Source organism: Pristiophorus japonicus, chromosome 15 (assembly GCF_044704955.1).
Source record: "Pristiophorus japonicus isolate sPriJap1 chromosome 15, sPriJap1.hap1, whole genome shotgun sequence".
Taxonomy (NCBI): domain Eukaryota; kingdom Metazoa; phylum Chordata; class Chondrichthyes; family Pristiophoridae; genus Pristiophorus; species Pristiophorus japonicus.
This window is the reverse complement of record NC_091991.1, coordinates 153,119,218-153,135,740: the sequence shown is the minus strand read 5'-3', so window position 1 is coordinate 153,135,740 and position 16,523 is coordinate 153,119,218. Positions and strand designations below refer to the sequence as shown.

The following is a 16,523-nucleotide window of genomic DNA, read 5'->3' as shown; positions in this document are numbered from 1 at the left end:
GACGGAAGCAAAATAATTATTTAAGGTCTCAGCCATTTCCACATTTCCCATTATTAAATCCCCCTTTTCATCTTCTAAGAGACCAACATTTACTTTAGTCACTCTTTTCCGTTTTATATATCTGCAAAAGCTTTTACTATCTGTTTTTATGTTTTGCGCAAGTTTACCGTCGTAATCTATCTTCCCTTTCTTTATTGCTTTTTTAGTCATTCTTTGCTGTTGCTTAAAATTTTCCCTTAAGTTCAGGACCCTAGTCTCTGAATTAACTGTCACTCGCCATCTTAATAAAGAATTCTGCCATATTATGGTCACTCTTCCCCAAGGGGCCTCGCACAACAAGATTGCTAATTAGTTCTTTCTCATTACACATCACCTAGTCTAGAATGGCCAGCCCTCTAGTTGGTTCCTCGACATATTGGTCTAGAAAACCATCCTAATGCATTCCAGGAAATCCTTCTCCACCGTATTGCTACCAGTTTGGTTAGCCCAATCTATATGTAAATTAAAGTCGCCCATGATGACTGCTGTACCTTTATTGCATGCATCCCTAATTTCTTGTTTGATGCCATCCCCAACCTCACTACTACTGTTTGGTGGTCTGTGCACAACTCCCACTAACATTTTCTGCCCTTTGGTATTCCGCAGCTCCACCATGCAGATTCCACAACATCCACGCTAATGTCCTCCTGCCTTACTATTGTGTTAATTTCCTCTTTAAACAGCAACACTACCCCACCTCCTTTTCCTTTCTGTCTATCCTTGTTGAATGCCCCTGGATGTTGAGTTACCAGCCTTGCTCATCCTGGAACCATGTCTCTGTGATGCCAATTATATCATATTCATTAATTGCTGCCTCTGCAGTTAATTCGTCCATCTTATTATGAATACTCCTTGCATTGAGGCACAGAGCCTTCAGGCTTGTCTTTTTAACACACTTTGCCCTTTTAGAATTTTTCTGCAATGTGGCCCTTTTTGATTTTTGCCTTGGGTTTCTCTGCCCTCCACTTTTACTTTTCTTCCTTCTATCTTTTGCTTCTGCCTCCATTCTACTTCCCTCTGTCTCCCTGCAGAGGTTCCCATCCCCCTGTCATATTCGTTTAACACCTCCCCAACAGCACTAGCAAACACTCCCCCTAGGATATTGGTTCTGGTCCTGCCCAGGTGCAGACCGTCCGGTTTGTACTGGTCCCACCTCCCCCAGAACTGGTTCCAATGTCCCAGGAATTTGAATCCCTCCCTTCTGCACCACTCCTCAAGCCACATATTCATCTTAACTATCCTGCTATTTCTACTCTGACTAGCACATGGCATTTGTAGCAATCCTGACATTACTACCTTTTGAGGTCCAACTTTTTAATTTAATTCCTAGCTCCCTAAATTCAGCTTGTAGGACCTCATCCCGTTTTTTACCTATATGCACCACGACAACTGGCTGTTCACCTTGCCCCTTCAAAATGTCCTGCAACGGCTCGGAGACATCCTTGCCCTTGCACCAGGGAGGCAACATACCATCCTGGAGTCTCGATTGCGGCCGCTATCTATTCCCCTTACAATAGAATCCCCAACCACGATAGCTCTCCCACTCTTTTTTTTTTTTTTTTCTTCCTGCCCTCCTGTGCAGCAGAGCCACCCATGGTGCCATGGACTTGGCTGCTGCTGTCCTGCCCTGATGAGTCATCCACCCCCAACAATATCCAAAGTGGTGTATCTGTTTTGGAGGGGGATGACCGCAGGGGACCTCTGCAGTACCTTCCTTCTACTGCTCTTCCTGTTGGTCATCCATTCGCTATCTGTGTAACCTTTACCAACTCACTAAATGTAGTTGAGGCAAATAGCATAGTTGCATTTAAGGGGAAGCTCGATAAATATTTGAGGGAGAAAGGAATAAGAAGGTTATTTTGGGATGAGATGGAGGGGTGGGAGGAAGCACATGTGGAGCATAAACACCAATAGTAGACCTATTGGGCCGAATGACCTGTTTCTGTGCTGTAAATTCTATAATACCAGTATCTATGTAATCAGGAATAAATTGCTTTTTTTTGGTTGGATATGATTTCTCAATAGATGATGTAAGTTTATTTTGCTCTTTTGTAGATATGGAGGGGCTGGTTGACACCAGTGTGGCTAGGATTGTGTCCGACAAGAATCTTCCCCTATTAGTGCGGCAAATGGCTTTACATGCAAATGTAAGTAAGGATGCTGTTTAATTCAGCTCTTTGTGAGCAGAGCATCATGGGTTTAGCAACGGTTATGCAGAACGGAGTGGTGTAGATTTTAACTTTCGCTTATGGATCGGCCGGATTTTCCTTTCCATTGACTTCAGTCACAATGGGCAGATTTCTGCCCATGTGCAAAGTGAAGATTACCCACAATATCCCTGGTCATTAAATGCTCGCGTGCCTTTACAATTTTTACATTAAGTAACTATCGCTGCCAACCACTTAGACAAGACTATGTTTCTTCACACCACTTGATGCCAGGTTCTATCTCTCCAGTCGTTGTGTGCTTGTTCCTTAACCTGACTTAGCCAGTCATTAACTACCCCTGGGGCGGGGCCCGCTAGAGACAGACATGTCATTGTTAATTTCTAATGTTGGGAAGCTTATTCTGTTGCAGACTCTTCTGTTGCCCCTACTTTAAAGAGTGTGTTGAAATTCTTGACGCAGCACAAGCTGCATCAAACCTTTAACCTGAGCTTCCTAATTGTAACAATCTTTCTCAAGTTGCACTGATGCGGTTGGCATTTCCTGTGCTGGTTGGGCTGAATGGCCTGTTTCTGTGCTGTCTATCCTATGTAACCTGCAACAGGTAGTGGAATGTTGGACTTGACCTGTTAATGACATCGCCAGTATCTGCACAGGAGTGGGGGGTGATCCATTGGTGCGGACAAAATGTTAATTATTCCTGGAAATTTGGATCACTCTTCCAATCGAGCCTATCACTGGGATTTTCTTCAGTTATACCCATCAAACTGCCATCCTGCAGTTTTCATCTGGAATAATCAATTTTTTATGTTTTTGTTTCAGATTTTAAAATAGGTCTCCAATTTTAACTCTAGTCTGAGTTGCACATTTTCATAGCACTTGCAGTACAGTCATCACCTTTAGACACTGACACTTCAAAAATCTTGGTCTGATGTGCAGTATTGGTGCTAATTCGTCTAATTTCAGTGGTTTTCTTCCTTGCATCAGATGGCATCACTCGTTCACCACAACAGTGCAGTTCCTTCAGAAGCCTATGCATCGAAGTGGCTAGCTAGACTGCGACAGATCAAACGGATTCGATCCAAGGTACAATTATGGCGATCTCTTGTCACTGATGTAAATATAAATAAAATTCTCCAATAAAGAATGCAGGAGCAGCTTCTTTACCCAGAGTGTGTTTACAATGCAGAACTCGCTACCACAAGGAGTAGTTGAGGTGAACAGCATAGATGTATTTAAGGGGAAGCGAGCTAAGTACGTGGGGGAGAAAGGAATAGAAGATTATGCTGATAGGGTTAGATGAAGAGGGGTGGGAGGTGGAGCATAAACACTGGCATAGATGAGTTGGGCCTAATATCTTCTTTCTATTTTGCAAATTCTTTAACACCGGTATCTTTCTTGCTTCATGGGTGCAAGCCTTTCTGTTGGGCACGGGTCTAATTGAGTGGGCACTACCCCAAATGGTTAAACACGAACACTGGTGCAGCCACTGAGCATTTCTTACACCAACGTCTCCCTTGGACAAAACATATACTTTTTCTCTTTCTAACTAGGTGTATGAAGACCTGCAGTATCGTCAGAATGCTGGAATCTCCTTGATTCAGATGCATGCCACCGGCCAGAGTAAAACTCTCCACCATCACCACCACCACCATCACCACCACCATCAGCAGCAACAGCAACATCTTCCTCACCACCATTACGTTCCACAGCACTCTCAGCAGCAGCCGTCTCAACCTGCCAGTACAGAAACTGGCCAGAGGAAAAGGTTAATGTCCACTGTGGATGATTTCACAGACTTTGTCTAAAGTGGTCCCCCACATGTAGACAACCTGTCGATAGTGTGCAATATGTACACCATACTGTGACAAAAGCCAAATGGTGTTTGGTTTGCGGAAGAGGGTGAGGGGAGAGAGATGGGGTGGATTTTCTCTGCACTGCTTGTAAAGAAAAACAAATGTTTCTTTCTACTGACCTCTCCAAAGAAAGTGTCCTTGTTTGACGGACCATTTGAAGATGCAGATAATTGAGAAGAGGCTGCTGTTAATTATGGATTGTCCCACTTGCATCTCTCTGAAGTTACATGATGGGTCTGATTTTGGAAGGGAGCCTCAAGAGGTCACAAATGTCACTAAGTGGCACTCACTCATGGGTATTGAACTGGACTTGGTGATCAGAGCAAACTTCCAAGCGGACTTGAGTTGGACAATGAAAATAAATGGTGTGGGGGGGCCGGAGTGGTGAAAGAAGACCTGATATTCAGTTCCATTCTGATCTGGTAATAACTAACCTTTGTGCAATTACCTTGTAAAAGAATTGAGTATTGTCATTCTCCAGACGATTTGAATGCAGTTGTCAAGTGTTGTATGATGTAATTAAGACTCCACTAAAAGTGAAATAAATTGCATTTGAAAACCGTTTCCTGAGTTACCGTGGGCTGTTTCCTTACAAATTGCAACCTGGTGGTTCATTTTTCCTACCTTGCCTTTCCATTAGTAACGGTTATTGTTTTAGAATTGATAGTTATGGCAATACCCCAGAGTTATTTTTTATAAGATGTCTACAGTTAACACACTAGAAAATCTAAAGTTGATGGCGCTTGTGTTGATTCCTTCACCAATCTGGGTCGCTGGTCTCTTGCGTCTGAGACTGTATGTACTGTTACTTTGTGTTCCGGGTAACTGATGAGGGATTGGGATCTGCAGAAAGGGAGTGCCTGCCTTAAACAGGTGGAAGCTTCATTTATATATTCATAGAAACAGGGATGTTCTGAACATTTTCCAGTGCTTTGGGTGTACAGTGCATTGTTTCCAAGAAAGCCGTTTCACGACGTAATCAGAAAACACAGACGACTTACAGATGCACAACTTAGTTTGGAATTTATATAACACAAAAATCTACCTGTAGCTAATCCATAATCTAAATCGGCATGTCATGTATGCCATTTTAGAGGTGGCTAAAACTCTCTGGATTTTCAATGTTAAACTGTTTGCTGTCACCATTTCTGCTCACATGTGCCACCTGTATGAGATTTCCCATTCTAAATTGAGCAACTTTCAAGACATCCCAAAGTGGTCCACAGCCAATGTACTTTTAAGGTGTAGTCACTGTTGAAATGTAGATGACGCAGCAGCCAATTTGCTCAAAGCAAAAAGGACCAACAAGACTGATCCTAAGTGTAAAGCAAATGAATGGAGGAAAAATTCTAAAAGCTGAGTCAAGTCGAGAGAGAAGATTAAGTGAGTGGGATGGGGAGATCTCATTGAGTTGTGCATAAAAAATGTAATGGTCTAATAAAGGAGTATTCCTTTAAGATAAGTTGGGGATGGAACAATCATAGCATGCTTACAGCTCAGGAGGCCATTTGGCCTGTCAAACCTGTGCCGGCTCTCTAAGAGCACTTCAGCTAGTCCCACTCCCTGCCCTTTGAAGCCCTGCAAATTATTTTCTGAGGTATTTATCCCATTCCCTTTTGAAAGCCAAGATTGTGTCTGCCTCCATCACCGTTCAGATCCTAACCACTTGCTGCGTAAATTTTTTTTCCCCATGTCTTTGGTTCTTTGCCAGTCACCTTAAATCTGTGTCCTCTGGTTCTCGACCCTCCCGTCATTGGGAACAGTTTCTCTCTCTCCTCTGTCTCGGCCCCTCGTTATTTTGAACACTTATCAAATCTCCTCGCAACCTTATCTGCTCTAAGGAGAACAACCCCAGCTTCTCTCAGTTATCCAAGTAACTGAAGTCCTTCATCCATGGAACCATTCTCGGAAATCTTTTCTGCACCCTCGCTATGGCCTTCATATCCGTCCTAACGTGCAATGCCCAGAATTGGATGCAATACTCCAGTTGAGGCCAAATTAGTGTTTTATAAAGGTTCATCATAACTTCCTTGCTTTTTTGAACTCCTGCCTCTATTTATGAAGCCCAGGATCCTATATGCTTTTTTAACTGCTTTCTCAACCTTCCAATGATTTATGCACATATACCCCCAGGTGTCTCTTCATGCACCCCCTTTAGGATTGTACCCTTTAGTTTATATTGCCTCTCCTCATCCTTCCTACCAGAATGCATCACTTTGCACTTTTCTGTGTTAAATTTCATCTGCTACATGTCTGCCGATTTCACCAGCCTGTCTGTCTAGAAGTCTTGTCCTCCTCACTGTATATCTCAAAAAAAGCAGCAGACCTAGTACTGTCCCTTGGGGAACACCACTGTATGCCTTCCTCCATTTTGAAAAACAAAAGTTCACCACTTCTGTTTCCTGTCACTTAGCCAATTTTGTATCCATGCTGCCACTGTCCCTTTTATTCCATGGGCTTCAACTTTGCTGGTGAGCCTATTATGTAGAAGATAGTGAAAAGAAGAATCCTGCACCAAAGATAGGTGTAACAAATCTGAAAAGATAAAGCTTTAACACTTTTCATTTTCATATTGCAAGATGTATATAGTAACAGTGCAGAATGCTTAATCCTGTTGCACCAGTCGTGAACTCATTTGATCAGTCAAAACTTTATTTGACATTGTCCTTCAGTGCATCAGAAATGTTTCTGGCATAAAGATTACAAGTATTTACACATTTGGTTTAATTCTGCATTAACACTGTCTACTGATGGTGGGATGGAATGGATGATCAAACTGGTCCTCGAGTCAAAGGCAACTTTCTAAAGCAACTTAGTGAGAATTGGAGTTCCAATGGTGGGGCCTTGAGCTAGTGTATGTCATGTATCTTCAAATATTGGCTATGCCTTGGATGCTGATTAAAGAATCCTTTACAACAGAATGTTGACCAAGTACAAAGATGGCACATAGTTCCCACCCAAAGCATGGTGCCATCCTCAGGTGCCAGCATTTCAGTTGAGTCCATGGTCGTCCCAAGTCCTGCAAGGGCATTTACACTAGTGGAGCAATCCATCTATTCATTAAATTTCTTCTTCTGTTTGCTATTGCTGTGCGTGTTCCTCATTCCTCGGGTCACAAAGCCCTATGCTCAATGACATCTGCCTCAACAATTTTTCAGAGAGAACTGACTGAACTACGTCGCAACAAACGCTCCGTGCGTAAGGCTCCTGATTTGTGTTGAAATAACCACCTGATACTCTGAAGCCCTCACATACATCATCTACCCATAACTTTCAGCAGCAAAATATCCTGACCAGCAAGGAGATCTAATATCGCCATTACACGACATCTTTGAAACATTCAAATAATTAAATGAGTAATGTAATCAAAGGGGGTGGCTTCAACACTTGAATTAGATCCCCTTTAATCAGCATTTGGCACTTGAGCACATTGTGTTTGTATTTTTTATAATCTAAATCATAACCTTTTAATAGTTTAAGCTCTTTTGACCTAGGTTTAAGTGTACTTCAAAGAATATCCTGCATGTCTGAAAAACCTCTTGGTTCTAAGTGCTGAGTGCACAACTGATTTCCGTCTCTGCCTGTTTGACTAGTCAATCATATGACTAACTTTCCACACCCATTGCTTCTGTAATTGTTGTAACTCATCATTATCCCTTTGTTTTAAAAAAAAATGTACAATGACTACCTTGAGTGTTCCTTTTCTTTTTAAGTAAATACTTTTTTTTTAACTCCCATTTCTGGCAATATTGGGAAGACCGAGCTGTTAGTGCACGACATGTGTGAGGGAAATGAACAAACGTGTGCGACTGAAAAGAGAATCTTGTGTTGTTGGCCTCAATTTCTCTTTCCAGTCAACCTTTTAGTGTCAGCTGCACTGTTTCAACCTGAGTGCTTTTTAAAAAGACAAACTGACAGGAAAGCAAAGGGGCTTAAAGTTTACCATTGTCCCAACTGACATTCCTAATTAAGGTAGTAATGATGTGTCCCTTTATGGGACATCACATTTCATGGTGAGGTACACCTGGGTGAGAGATTAGGGGCAAAGACACACACTATGATTTTGTAGATCTGTACAAAACTTATCTGATGGTGAGCTCATTGAACAATAAGGAGGCCATTCAGCCCCTCAAGCCTGTTCTGCCATTCAATTAGATCATGGCTGATCTGTATCTTAACTCCAAATTCAATCTCGTACTTCCCCACAGTGAGCACTGAGGTGACTGATATGGTTAGCACATTCATGGCACGTTTTATGTCCACTTCTGTTAATGAGGCATTAATCTGTTTCAAACAGCAATGTTGTGCCAACAGAAGCATCTTGTAAAAGTAATTTCTACACTAACTTCTTAAGTGCAGGATCCATTATATAATTCTATTGGTTTGTTAATTCACACATCACACACTGTTTTCTGCAACAATACCTCCAGGGTGACTAGCTATGTTCTGTTTTTAGGGGCCTTATCGTTTGTGTAGTGGCATTTATTTAACTTTTTTCACTATCCAGCATACTTATAATATGACTACTAGTAAGATAATATTTTCATGGCTACTAGTTTCAGCTATGGGTATAACAGGAGTATGTAAATATGTTTTTGATTTATGAGTATTTTATAATACTTTACAGTTGCTTTCCTAGTTGCAGTGCTGGGACAATGTTATTTTAGCAAAACAAATTCTATTTGCAGATAAAATTAACATAAAATTGCCTGTTTTACATTCTGTAGCAGAAATATTCTAGTGTAACTTAAGCAAAAATACTGTCTTGTAAAATTAGTTGTGCTCTTGACATTTTCTTTTCAATGATCAACTGATGGCAATTCAAAATTAAATGATTAAAACAGCATTATTCTTTTAAATAAGTGCGCCTTTCGGTGCGTGGCTACAAAAGCAAATTTGTACAATCTCTCCTTCTGAGCAGTCCTCAAATTAAAGTGCTTGATAAAACATAGAAAGTAAACCATTTTCTTTAATGTCCGTCCTTTTTAAGGCCTGCTCCGATATGTCTGGAATAACTTGCCACGAGGTGCCACCTGCAATGTTCCTCGATAACGTTGACCGTTATTCTGTGGTGGGAAGTACCCACTTATTATTTTTGTCCTTGAGTCAAATTGCAAAGTTCTCAGCCTCAATCTAGAAATATTCTTCTGGAGGAACCAAACCACCTTTAACGGCCAAGCTTGTTGGGCCAGTGCAGCGTGGTTGTTTGGCTATAATTTTTTTTTTAAGATGTCAATGTCATTTGTTGAATTCTCTCATGCTTTAGTAAGCAAACTAGTCAATTTGCAGGACTATGGGAAAGAGCAGGGGAGAGGGACCAATTGTAGCTCTCTGAGAGGCAGCACAGGCACGATGGGCTGAATGGCCTCCTTTGGTGCTGTATGGTTCTAATGCCTATGATTCGGTGCTTGGGTGCATTTGGTTATCCTTGGCTATGTGCTGCCACTCCTTGTCTGGAATTTTGGACTTTCTTCGAGGCGGCTGAGGTCCCTTCCCTCTAAGGACTTGCACTGTACGGTCTTCGCCTAATGTGAGGCTTCCAAGCTGCTGCCCATCCTTAGTGCCACTTGTGTTATTTGTCCTTGCATTGTCCCTTGATGGCCGTAGCGGTGAATTGAAATCATCACCCGGTCTCCTGCGGACTCTGATCCGGCGGCTATAAACTGCAAATAGCTCTTCAGCCTTTTTGTTAATCATCTTGTGTTGCATTCTGTCCTGGACGTTTCTCAGTTTGCACTCAATCTGATAGACGTCCTCTGTCACCTTGTTGACCCTATCAAACTGTTCGAGCAGGGTTTCGAACAACGGGAGTAGGCGGTGGACATTCGTCTCGATTTGCGCCATTTTGTTTGGGCTGACGAGAGGGAAAGTGTCCATTGGGATGGAAACGCTGGAAGTGGAAGATGAGGAGATGTCGGAGATGGTGCTGGCTGTGTGGAGACAGGTCGACTTAGAATCTCTAGAAGACCGGGAAGGTAAGGAAACCATTCCTTCAAATTTAACTTTATGGCGGAACTGTAAAAATAAATAAAAAAACCTTAACTGGTTACATATCAAAGGAAAGTAAAGAAAATCCTCAATCTCGCATTATAGCCTAATAGGTCTCGGCCGTTGGCAACATTCTCGTCTGAGTAAGAGAGTCGTAGGCTCAAGTTCCTAGCAAAATTTCACCAACTGAAATAAAAAAATAAATAATCATAGGTTTAAAATTAATTAATATACCCTTTAATTAAACATTTAAAATAAAATTGTAATTTTTAAAAATGGGGCAAAATTCATAAACTAATTTTAAATGTAATTGTTTAAAATCATTGCAAACATTTTATTTTGATATTTATTTGAACCCTTATGCTGGTAAAAGGCCTTTTGTCTGCTTTACCAGGCGTAAGGGTTTGGTGGATATTCACAGGGCAGTAGTTAGGCAAATAGTCTGACTCTGCGCCAGCGAAAGTGAATTTACAGCGGATGCGGTGGATCTGTCGAGGCGACCATTGACAGATCGCAAGTTCCTGGTTTTCACACGTGCATCGCATGGGCAATCCTAGAACTTGCGGGGCCATTCACCGCACTTACAACGGTGTATGCATTGCTGGTTATGGGACCTTGCTGTGTGCAAATTGGCTGCTGTGTTTTCTGCATTACAACAGTGGCTACACTTCAAAAGTACTCCATTGGCTGTAAAGCACCTGGGGACGTTCTGAGGTTGTGAAAGGTGCGATATAAATGTCTTTAATGCATAAAATGCTGAGCTATGAGCATCTTAATTATCCTGGCACAGGCACGATGGGCCGAAGGGCCTCCTGTGCTATATCATTCCATGATTCTATGCTAATTGCTGTCAGTCTCAGCAAAACAGCTGCAGTTCATGGGTCTTGTTTGCGGGTGGTGCTGTTGTGGCAAAAGGCACAGCAAATGAAAAAGTATCTAATTTCAATATATTTGGATCTAAAGATTACAAACAGAGAAACACATCTATACATAATTAAATTAGCAGTGCGCAAGAAAGTACCTAGATCACTAATGGGACAGTATATCAGACACACAACCATTGGTCAACTCAGCGAATTACATTGTAATAAAATATTTTCATTTATATAGGGTATTTAATATTAAATCATTTCAAAGCGCTTCATGCAATGAACTGCTATTTGAAGTGACTTTTCTTGTCGTTGCCATGGGAGACAGCCTCCTGGAAATACACAGCAGTATCTGGAGAGATAAAAGGCAAGATGACTGATACACAAACTATTAATCTGCCTTTTCTCACCCAGACCCTGATGGAGCTACTGCACATTTCTAGCATTTTCTGTTTCTCCAGCTTCAGAATTCCAGTCCAAAGCCATAAATGTATCGTGACGGTAGCCCAAGAATTATTGTTGCCAATTTTATCAGACAACACATTTAAGAATTAGGAGCAGGAGTAGACCATTCGGTCCCTTGAGCCTGCTCCGCCATTTAATACGATCATGGCTCATCTGATCATGGACTCAGGTCCACTTCCCTGCCCCCTCCCCATAACCCTTTATTCTCTTAGCGGTTAAGAAACTGTCTATCTCTGTCTTAAATTTATTTAATGACCCAGCTTCCACAGCTGTCTGAGGCAGTAAATTCCACAGATTTACAACCCTCAGAAGAAATTCCTCCTCATCTCAATTTGAAATGAGCGGTCCCTTATTCTAAGATTATGCCCCCTAGTTCTAGTCTTACCGTTCAGTGGAAACATCCTCTCTGCATCCAACTTGTCACCCCCCTCATAATCTTATGTTTCGATAAGATCACCTCTCTTTCTTCTGAATTCCAATAAGTAGAGGCCCAACCTCCCCTCATAAGTCAACCCCCTCATCTCCGGAATCAACCTAGTGAACCTTTTCTGAACTGCCTCCAAAGCAAGTATATCCTTTCTTAAATATGAAAACCAAAACTGTACACAGTATTAGAGGTGTGGCCTCACCAATACCCTGTATAACTGTAGCAAGACTTACCTGCTTTTATACTCCATCCCCTTTGCAATAAAGGCGAAGACTCCATTGGCCTTCCTGATCACTTGCTGTACCTGCATACTAACCTTTTGTGTTTCATGCACCAAGACCCCCAGGTCCTGCTGTACTGCAGCACTTTGCAATTTTTCTACATTTAAATAATAACTTACTCTTCGATTTTTCTGCCAAAGTGCATAACCTCACACTTTCCAACATTATACTCCATCTGCCAAATTTTTGCCCACTCACTTAGCCGGTCTATGTCCTTTTTCAGGTTTTTTGTGTCCTCCTCACACACTGCTTTTCCTCCAATCTTTGTATCATCAGCAAACTTGGCTACATTACACTCGGTCCCTTCATCCAAGTCGTTAATATAGATTGTAAATAGTTGGGATCCCAGCACTGGTCCCTGCGGCTCCGCACTAGTTACTGATTGCCAACCCGAGAATGAACCATTTATCCCGACACTCTGTTCTGTTAGTTAGCCAATCCTCTCCATGCTAATATAGTACCCCCAACCCCGTGAACTTTTATCTTGTGCAGTAATCTTTTATGTGCCACCTGGTCAAATGCTGATCTTCGACCCCGACTCCACTTTCCTGCACTGTCCCCATATCCCTTGATATTCAAAAATCTATCGATCTCTGTCTTGAATATACTCAACGACTGAGCATCCACAGCCCTCTGGGGTAGGGAATTCCAAAGATTCACCACCCTCTGAGTGAAGAAGTTTCTCCTCATCTCAGTCCTAAATGGCCGACCCCTTATATCTGAGACTGTGACCCCTGGTTCTAGATTCCCCAGCCAGGAGAAACATCCTCCCTGCATGTTTACCCTGTCAAGACTTGTAAGAATTTTGTATGTTTCAATGAGATCGCCTCTCATTCTTCTAAATTTGAGAGTATAGGCCTAGTCGGCTCAATCTCTCCTCAAAGGACAATCCTCCCATCCCAGGAATCAGTCTGGTGCATCTTCATTGCAAGTATATCCTTCCTTAGGTAAAGAAACCAAAACTGTACACAATTTGTATGAGGTTAACTCTTTTACATAGAATCTACAGCACAGAAACTGGTTTGTGCCATTGTTTATGTTCCACATGAGCCTTCACCCACCCCTTATCATCTAACCCTATTAACATATTCTATTGCTTTCTCCCTCATGTGTTTATCTAGCTTCTCCTTAACTGCATCTATGCTATTCGCTTCAACTACTCCTTGTGGTCATGGGTTCCACATTCTAAACACTCTCTCTAGGTAAATATTTTGCTCTTGAATTCCCTATTGGATTTATTAGTGACCATCTTATAATTATGATACCCCAGTTCTGGTCTCCCTCCACAGCTGGAAACATTTCTATGTACCCTATCAAACCCCTTCATAATCTTAAATACCTCATATCAGGTCACCCCTTAGCCTTCTCTCTTATGGAGAAAAGAGCCCCAGCTTGTTCAATCTTAACTGAGAAGTTTATACCTGTCAGGAAAGGACCGTGTGGTGGCTGGTGTTCAACGGCCACCACACGTTAAAAAAAAATCCACGCAGGCATCTTCCACCCATGAGGATGTAGTTCGGGTTATTCATTCGAAACACTTGTGAACTCATCCTTTTTTTGGCGTGGAAGCAAGTCATCCTCGTTTCGAGGGACTGCCTATGATGATGATGAAATTTCTCAGTTATGGGTTTAAAAATAAACCAAAGTTGAGTTATTTTTACATTAAGATAGCTGCCCGAGGAAAGTCATACAAAAGTGTTAAATATCTCTCTGCTTAAATCGGCGGCAACACAATGACTGAATCACACTGAGAACTTGACATTTCCAATCTGTAGTTTAACCCTTAACGGCTGAGGGTGAACTCAGTGGTCCATCAGCAGCCTGCCCTGTTGCGTTTCCATACTTCGGCAACTGACCAAGGTGCGCTCATGAAGGAGAAGTTGAGATCAAGGGAACAACTCTCCCGGCTCGAAATAAGGTTAAAATAAAATAAGTAGGCGGGGGGGGAAAAAAAACCCACCTGGATTCGGCTGTGCTCCAGATGGTGATTTGCTGAGCTCCACCAAGTCCTTTGGAACAGCAGTGTGCATAGGTGACGGGAGGCTGCTCCTGGGTACCTCCCACCAGCTGGCCACACATTGACATTGGCAGCAGTTGTACACTGACCTGATGGGTGGGGAGAGCAGAATATATTCCCTGGGAAATTTACATTTACGTATGAGTATGGAAATCCCACGTATCATTGTGTTGTATAGATTTGTGTGTTTATTAAAAAGCGATTAGTAGTTCCGCAGCTGCCTTTTGAGATGCCAGAAAGCAGCCTAGTTTGGGAGCAAGCATGCCAGTGAGTACAGTCATTGTCTGTGTTGGTGGATGGCGTCCCTTGTTCCCTCTTCCCCCTCCTCTCCTCTGCTAAAGACCGATTCCTCCCAAGACGTTGTTTCACATGCGCCACTTGCCCTGCAATACCATGCCCAGGTGGCCATTCTGCAAGCGTGTGCGTGTGTCATGGGCATTTCGAACACAGAGGGCATCAAACCCGACCTTCACCCATTCGCTCTTTCCAGCAGGGGGCACCGGAGAGCAGTCAGGTGAGGGAACCCTGACTCATTTCTTTTCCCTCCCCGCCCCACCCCCAAACTCCAGGGCTCCGAGGCCAATTGTAGTGACTCCACTGCCTTGGCCATGATCAGCTGAGCACAGAGAGGTGCTCAAACCTAGTACTTGCTGTTCAATATGAGTTGGCGCTACATGGACTGATGCCTTTACCCACTAAGGCGTGGGGGTGGTCAACCCTCCAGGATTCCCCTGGCGTCTTCAGGAATTCAAGATTTGTCTCCAGGACAATGGGAGAAAAATCATTGGGGCGTTTTTTAAAAAAAAATGTTTTATTTAATTTTCTTTTGAACACTTTTGTTTAATAAAAATATTGGAGGTTGGGAAAAGAGGCTGTTTTACAGTCAAGAAGCATCCAAACGGATAACAAAGAGTTTGTTCGCTTCCCGACTGGCTGGGGAAGGCGGTGCGCCGTGATGATTGACATGTTGCACGACTAATGGCAGGAGTGTGCAGGAGGGACAAGTTCGCAGCGGCAGGTCATTTGATGAAACTTCCAGGAATACGTTCAACCAGAGTTGCCGATCCTACTAAGGCACGGGGGAAAGCTTTTGCCAAAGGCACCTTGCAGGTAGCAGCAGTGCCCCAACAAGGTTAGATGCTTCACAACGCTGACTTGGTTTACCAGCTCAAGATTTGCCCGTGTATTAAAACACCGTACACCTACTTCTTTCGCTTTGCTTATACCAATCCACATCTTCAGTCTTCTGACGAATAATTCCACTAGCTCATACTCTTGTGTTTCAACTGCAGGCCTGTGCATCTCCAGCTTCATTGCCCGATAATTCTGAATGAGTACGGCAGCGAAGAGCCGCAGTATAATCCATATCTCAATGACAATATAGCTGATGAAGTAGACGCAGCAGCAGCTTGGGTACTCGCAGAGGCACTGCTTGAAGCGGATCCCTCTTTGAATCACAGCAAACAAGGAGAGAATGCTGCTTCCGAATGTCTTGAAGCTATCGAGGTTAGCAGAAAAAAGCTGAAATGTAAAATCAAATATTCAGAAATCATTCTGCCTGTTCTTGATATCTTCTACAAATTAATTAACAGTTGGTCCTTACTAGACTGAGACTCCAATGGAACACTGAGGGAGCGCTGCACTGTCGGGCGTACCATCTCAAGCACAAGATATTAAACCCGAGGCCCTGTCTGCCCCCTTGGATAGATGTAAAAGATCCCGTGGCTTTTCATTACATCACTGATATTATCATTCAGACGTAGACTAGCTCTTTGACCCTGAATGCATTACCTATGTGGGTTGCGCTGGCCAAATGGAGTTTTTGTTTGTTCATCGGGGCAACAACAACAACAACTTGCATGTATATAGCGCCTTCAACATAGTAAACCATCCCAAGGCGCTTCATAGGAGCGTTATCCATCATAATTTGACACCGAGCCATGCGAGGAGATATTGGGACAATTAATATTTCCTTTAAGCTGTGCAGCCGCGCAAGGCTTTGAATGCCCCGTGCTGCCGGTGAGTCGATTTTAAATCGAAGAATCGCGCATGCGTGGAATTTTGAATGGCCTGTGCAGCCCATTAAAGGGGCTGCAAGGCCCAAATAAAATTGAGAGGGGACATTGCTTGGTTTTAAAGAGCGTCTTAAAGGGGGATCAAGAGGTGGAGAGGTTTAGGGAGGAAATTCCAGCATTTAGGGCCTAGACTACTAAAGGCTCGGGCGCCAATAGTGGCCAGTAACTTACCAAATAACCAATCTGTGTGAAGGCAAGAACAAGGCCAGCTGATGTAACGCCAACCACCATCAGTTCCTTTGCAGAATTATACAAGGTCTTTCCAAAGATGGACCACTTTCTGATAAACCGCAATTGTCGGGCAGCCTAATTTCACCCCCACCAGAGAAAAAGAATCTTAA

The 16,523-nt window shown here is 42.8% G+C and overlaps 2 protein-coding genes across 11 annotated transcripts in view; one reads left to right on the top strand and one right to left on the bottom strand.

Moving 5' to 3' along the window:
* tsc2 (TSC complex subunit 2) overlaps positions 1-4,623 on the top strand; it is a 96,076-nt gene extending 91,453 nt beyond the window's left edge. For all 10 annotated transcript variants that reach the window (XM_070901132.1, XM_070901131.1, XM_070901130.1 and 7 more), the window contains 3 exons: positions 2,095-2,186; positions 3,192-3,290; positions 3,758-4,623. In XM_070901132.1, coding sequence (XP_070757233.1) covers positions 2,095-2,186; positions 3,192-3,290; positions 3,758-4,012 — 446 coding nt within the window. In that variant the 3' untranslated portion in view covers positions 4,013-4,623. The remainder of the gene's footprint in view (positions 1-2,094; positions 2,187-3,191; positions 3,291-3,757) is intronic.
* A 2,071-nt stretch (positions 4,624-6,694) lies between these two features.
* Positions 6,695-16,523, bottom strand: part of pkd1a (polycystic kidney disease 1a) — a 191,551-nt gene continuing 181,722 nt past the window's right edge. Inside the window, exons 45-47 of the mRNA XM_070901126.1 lie at positions 16,354-16,488; positions 15,314-15,628; positions 6,695-10,075 (exon numbers count right to left, since the gene is read on the bottom strand). Of these exons, the coding sequence (XP_070757227.1) occupies positions 9,455-10,075; positions 15,314-15,628; positions 16,354-16,488 (1,071 nt within the window). The 3' untranslated portion in view covers positions 6,695-9,454. The remainder of the gene's footprint in view (positions 10,076-15,313; positions 15,629-16,353; positions 16,489-16,523) is intronic.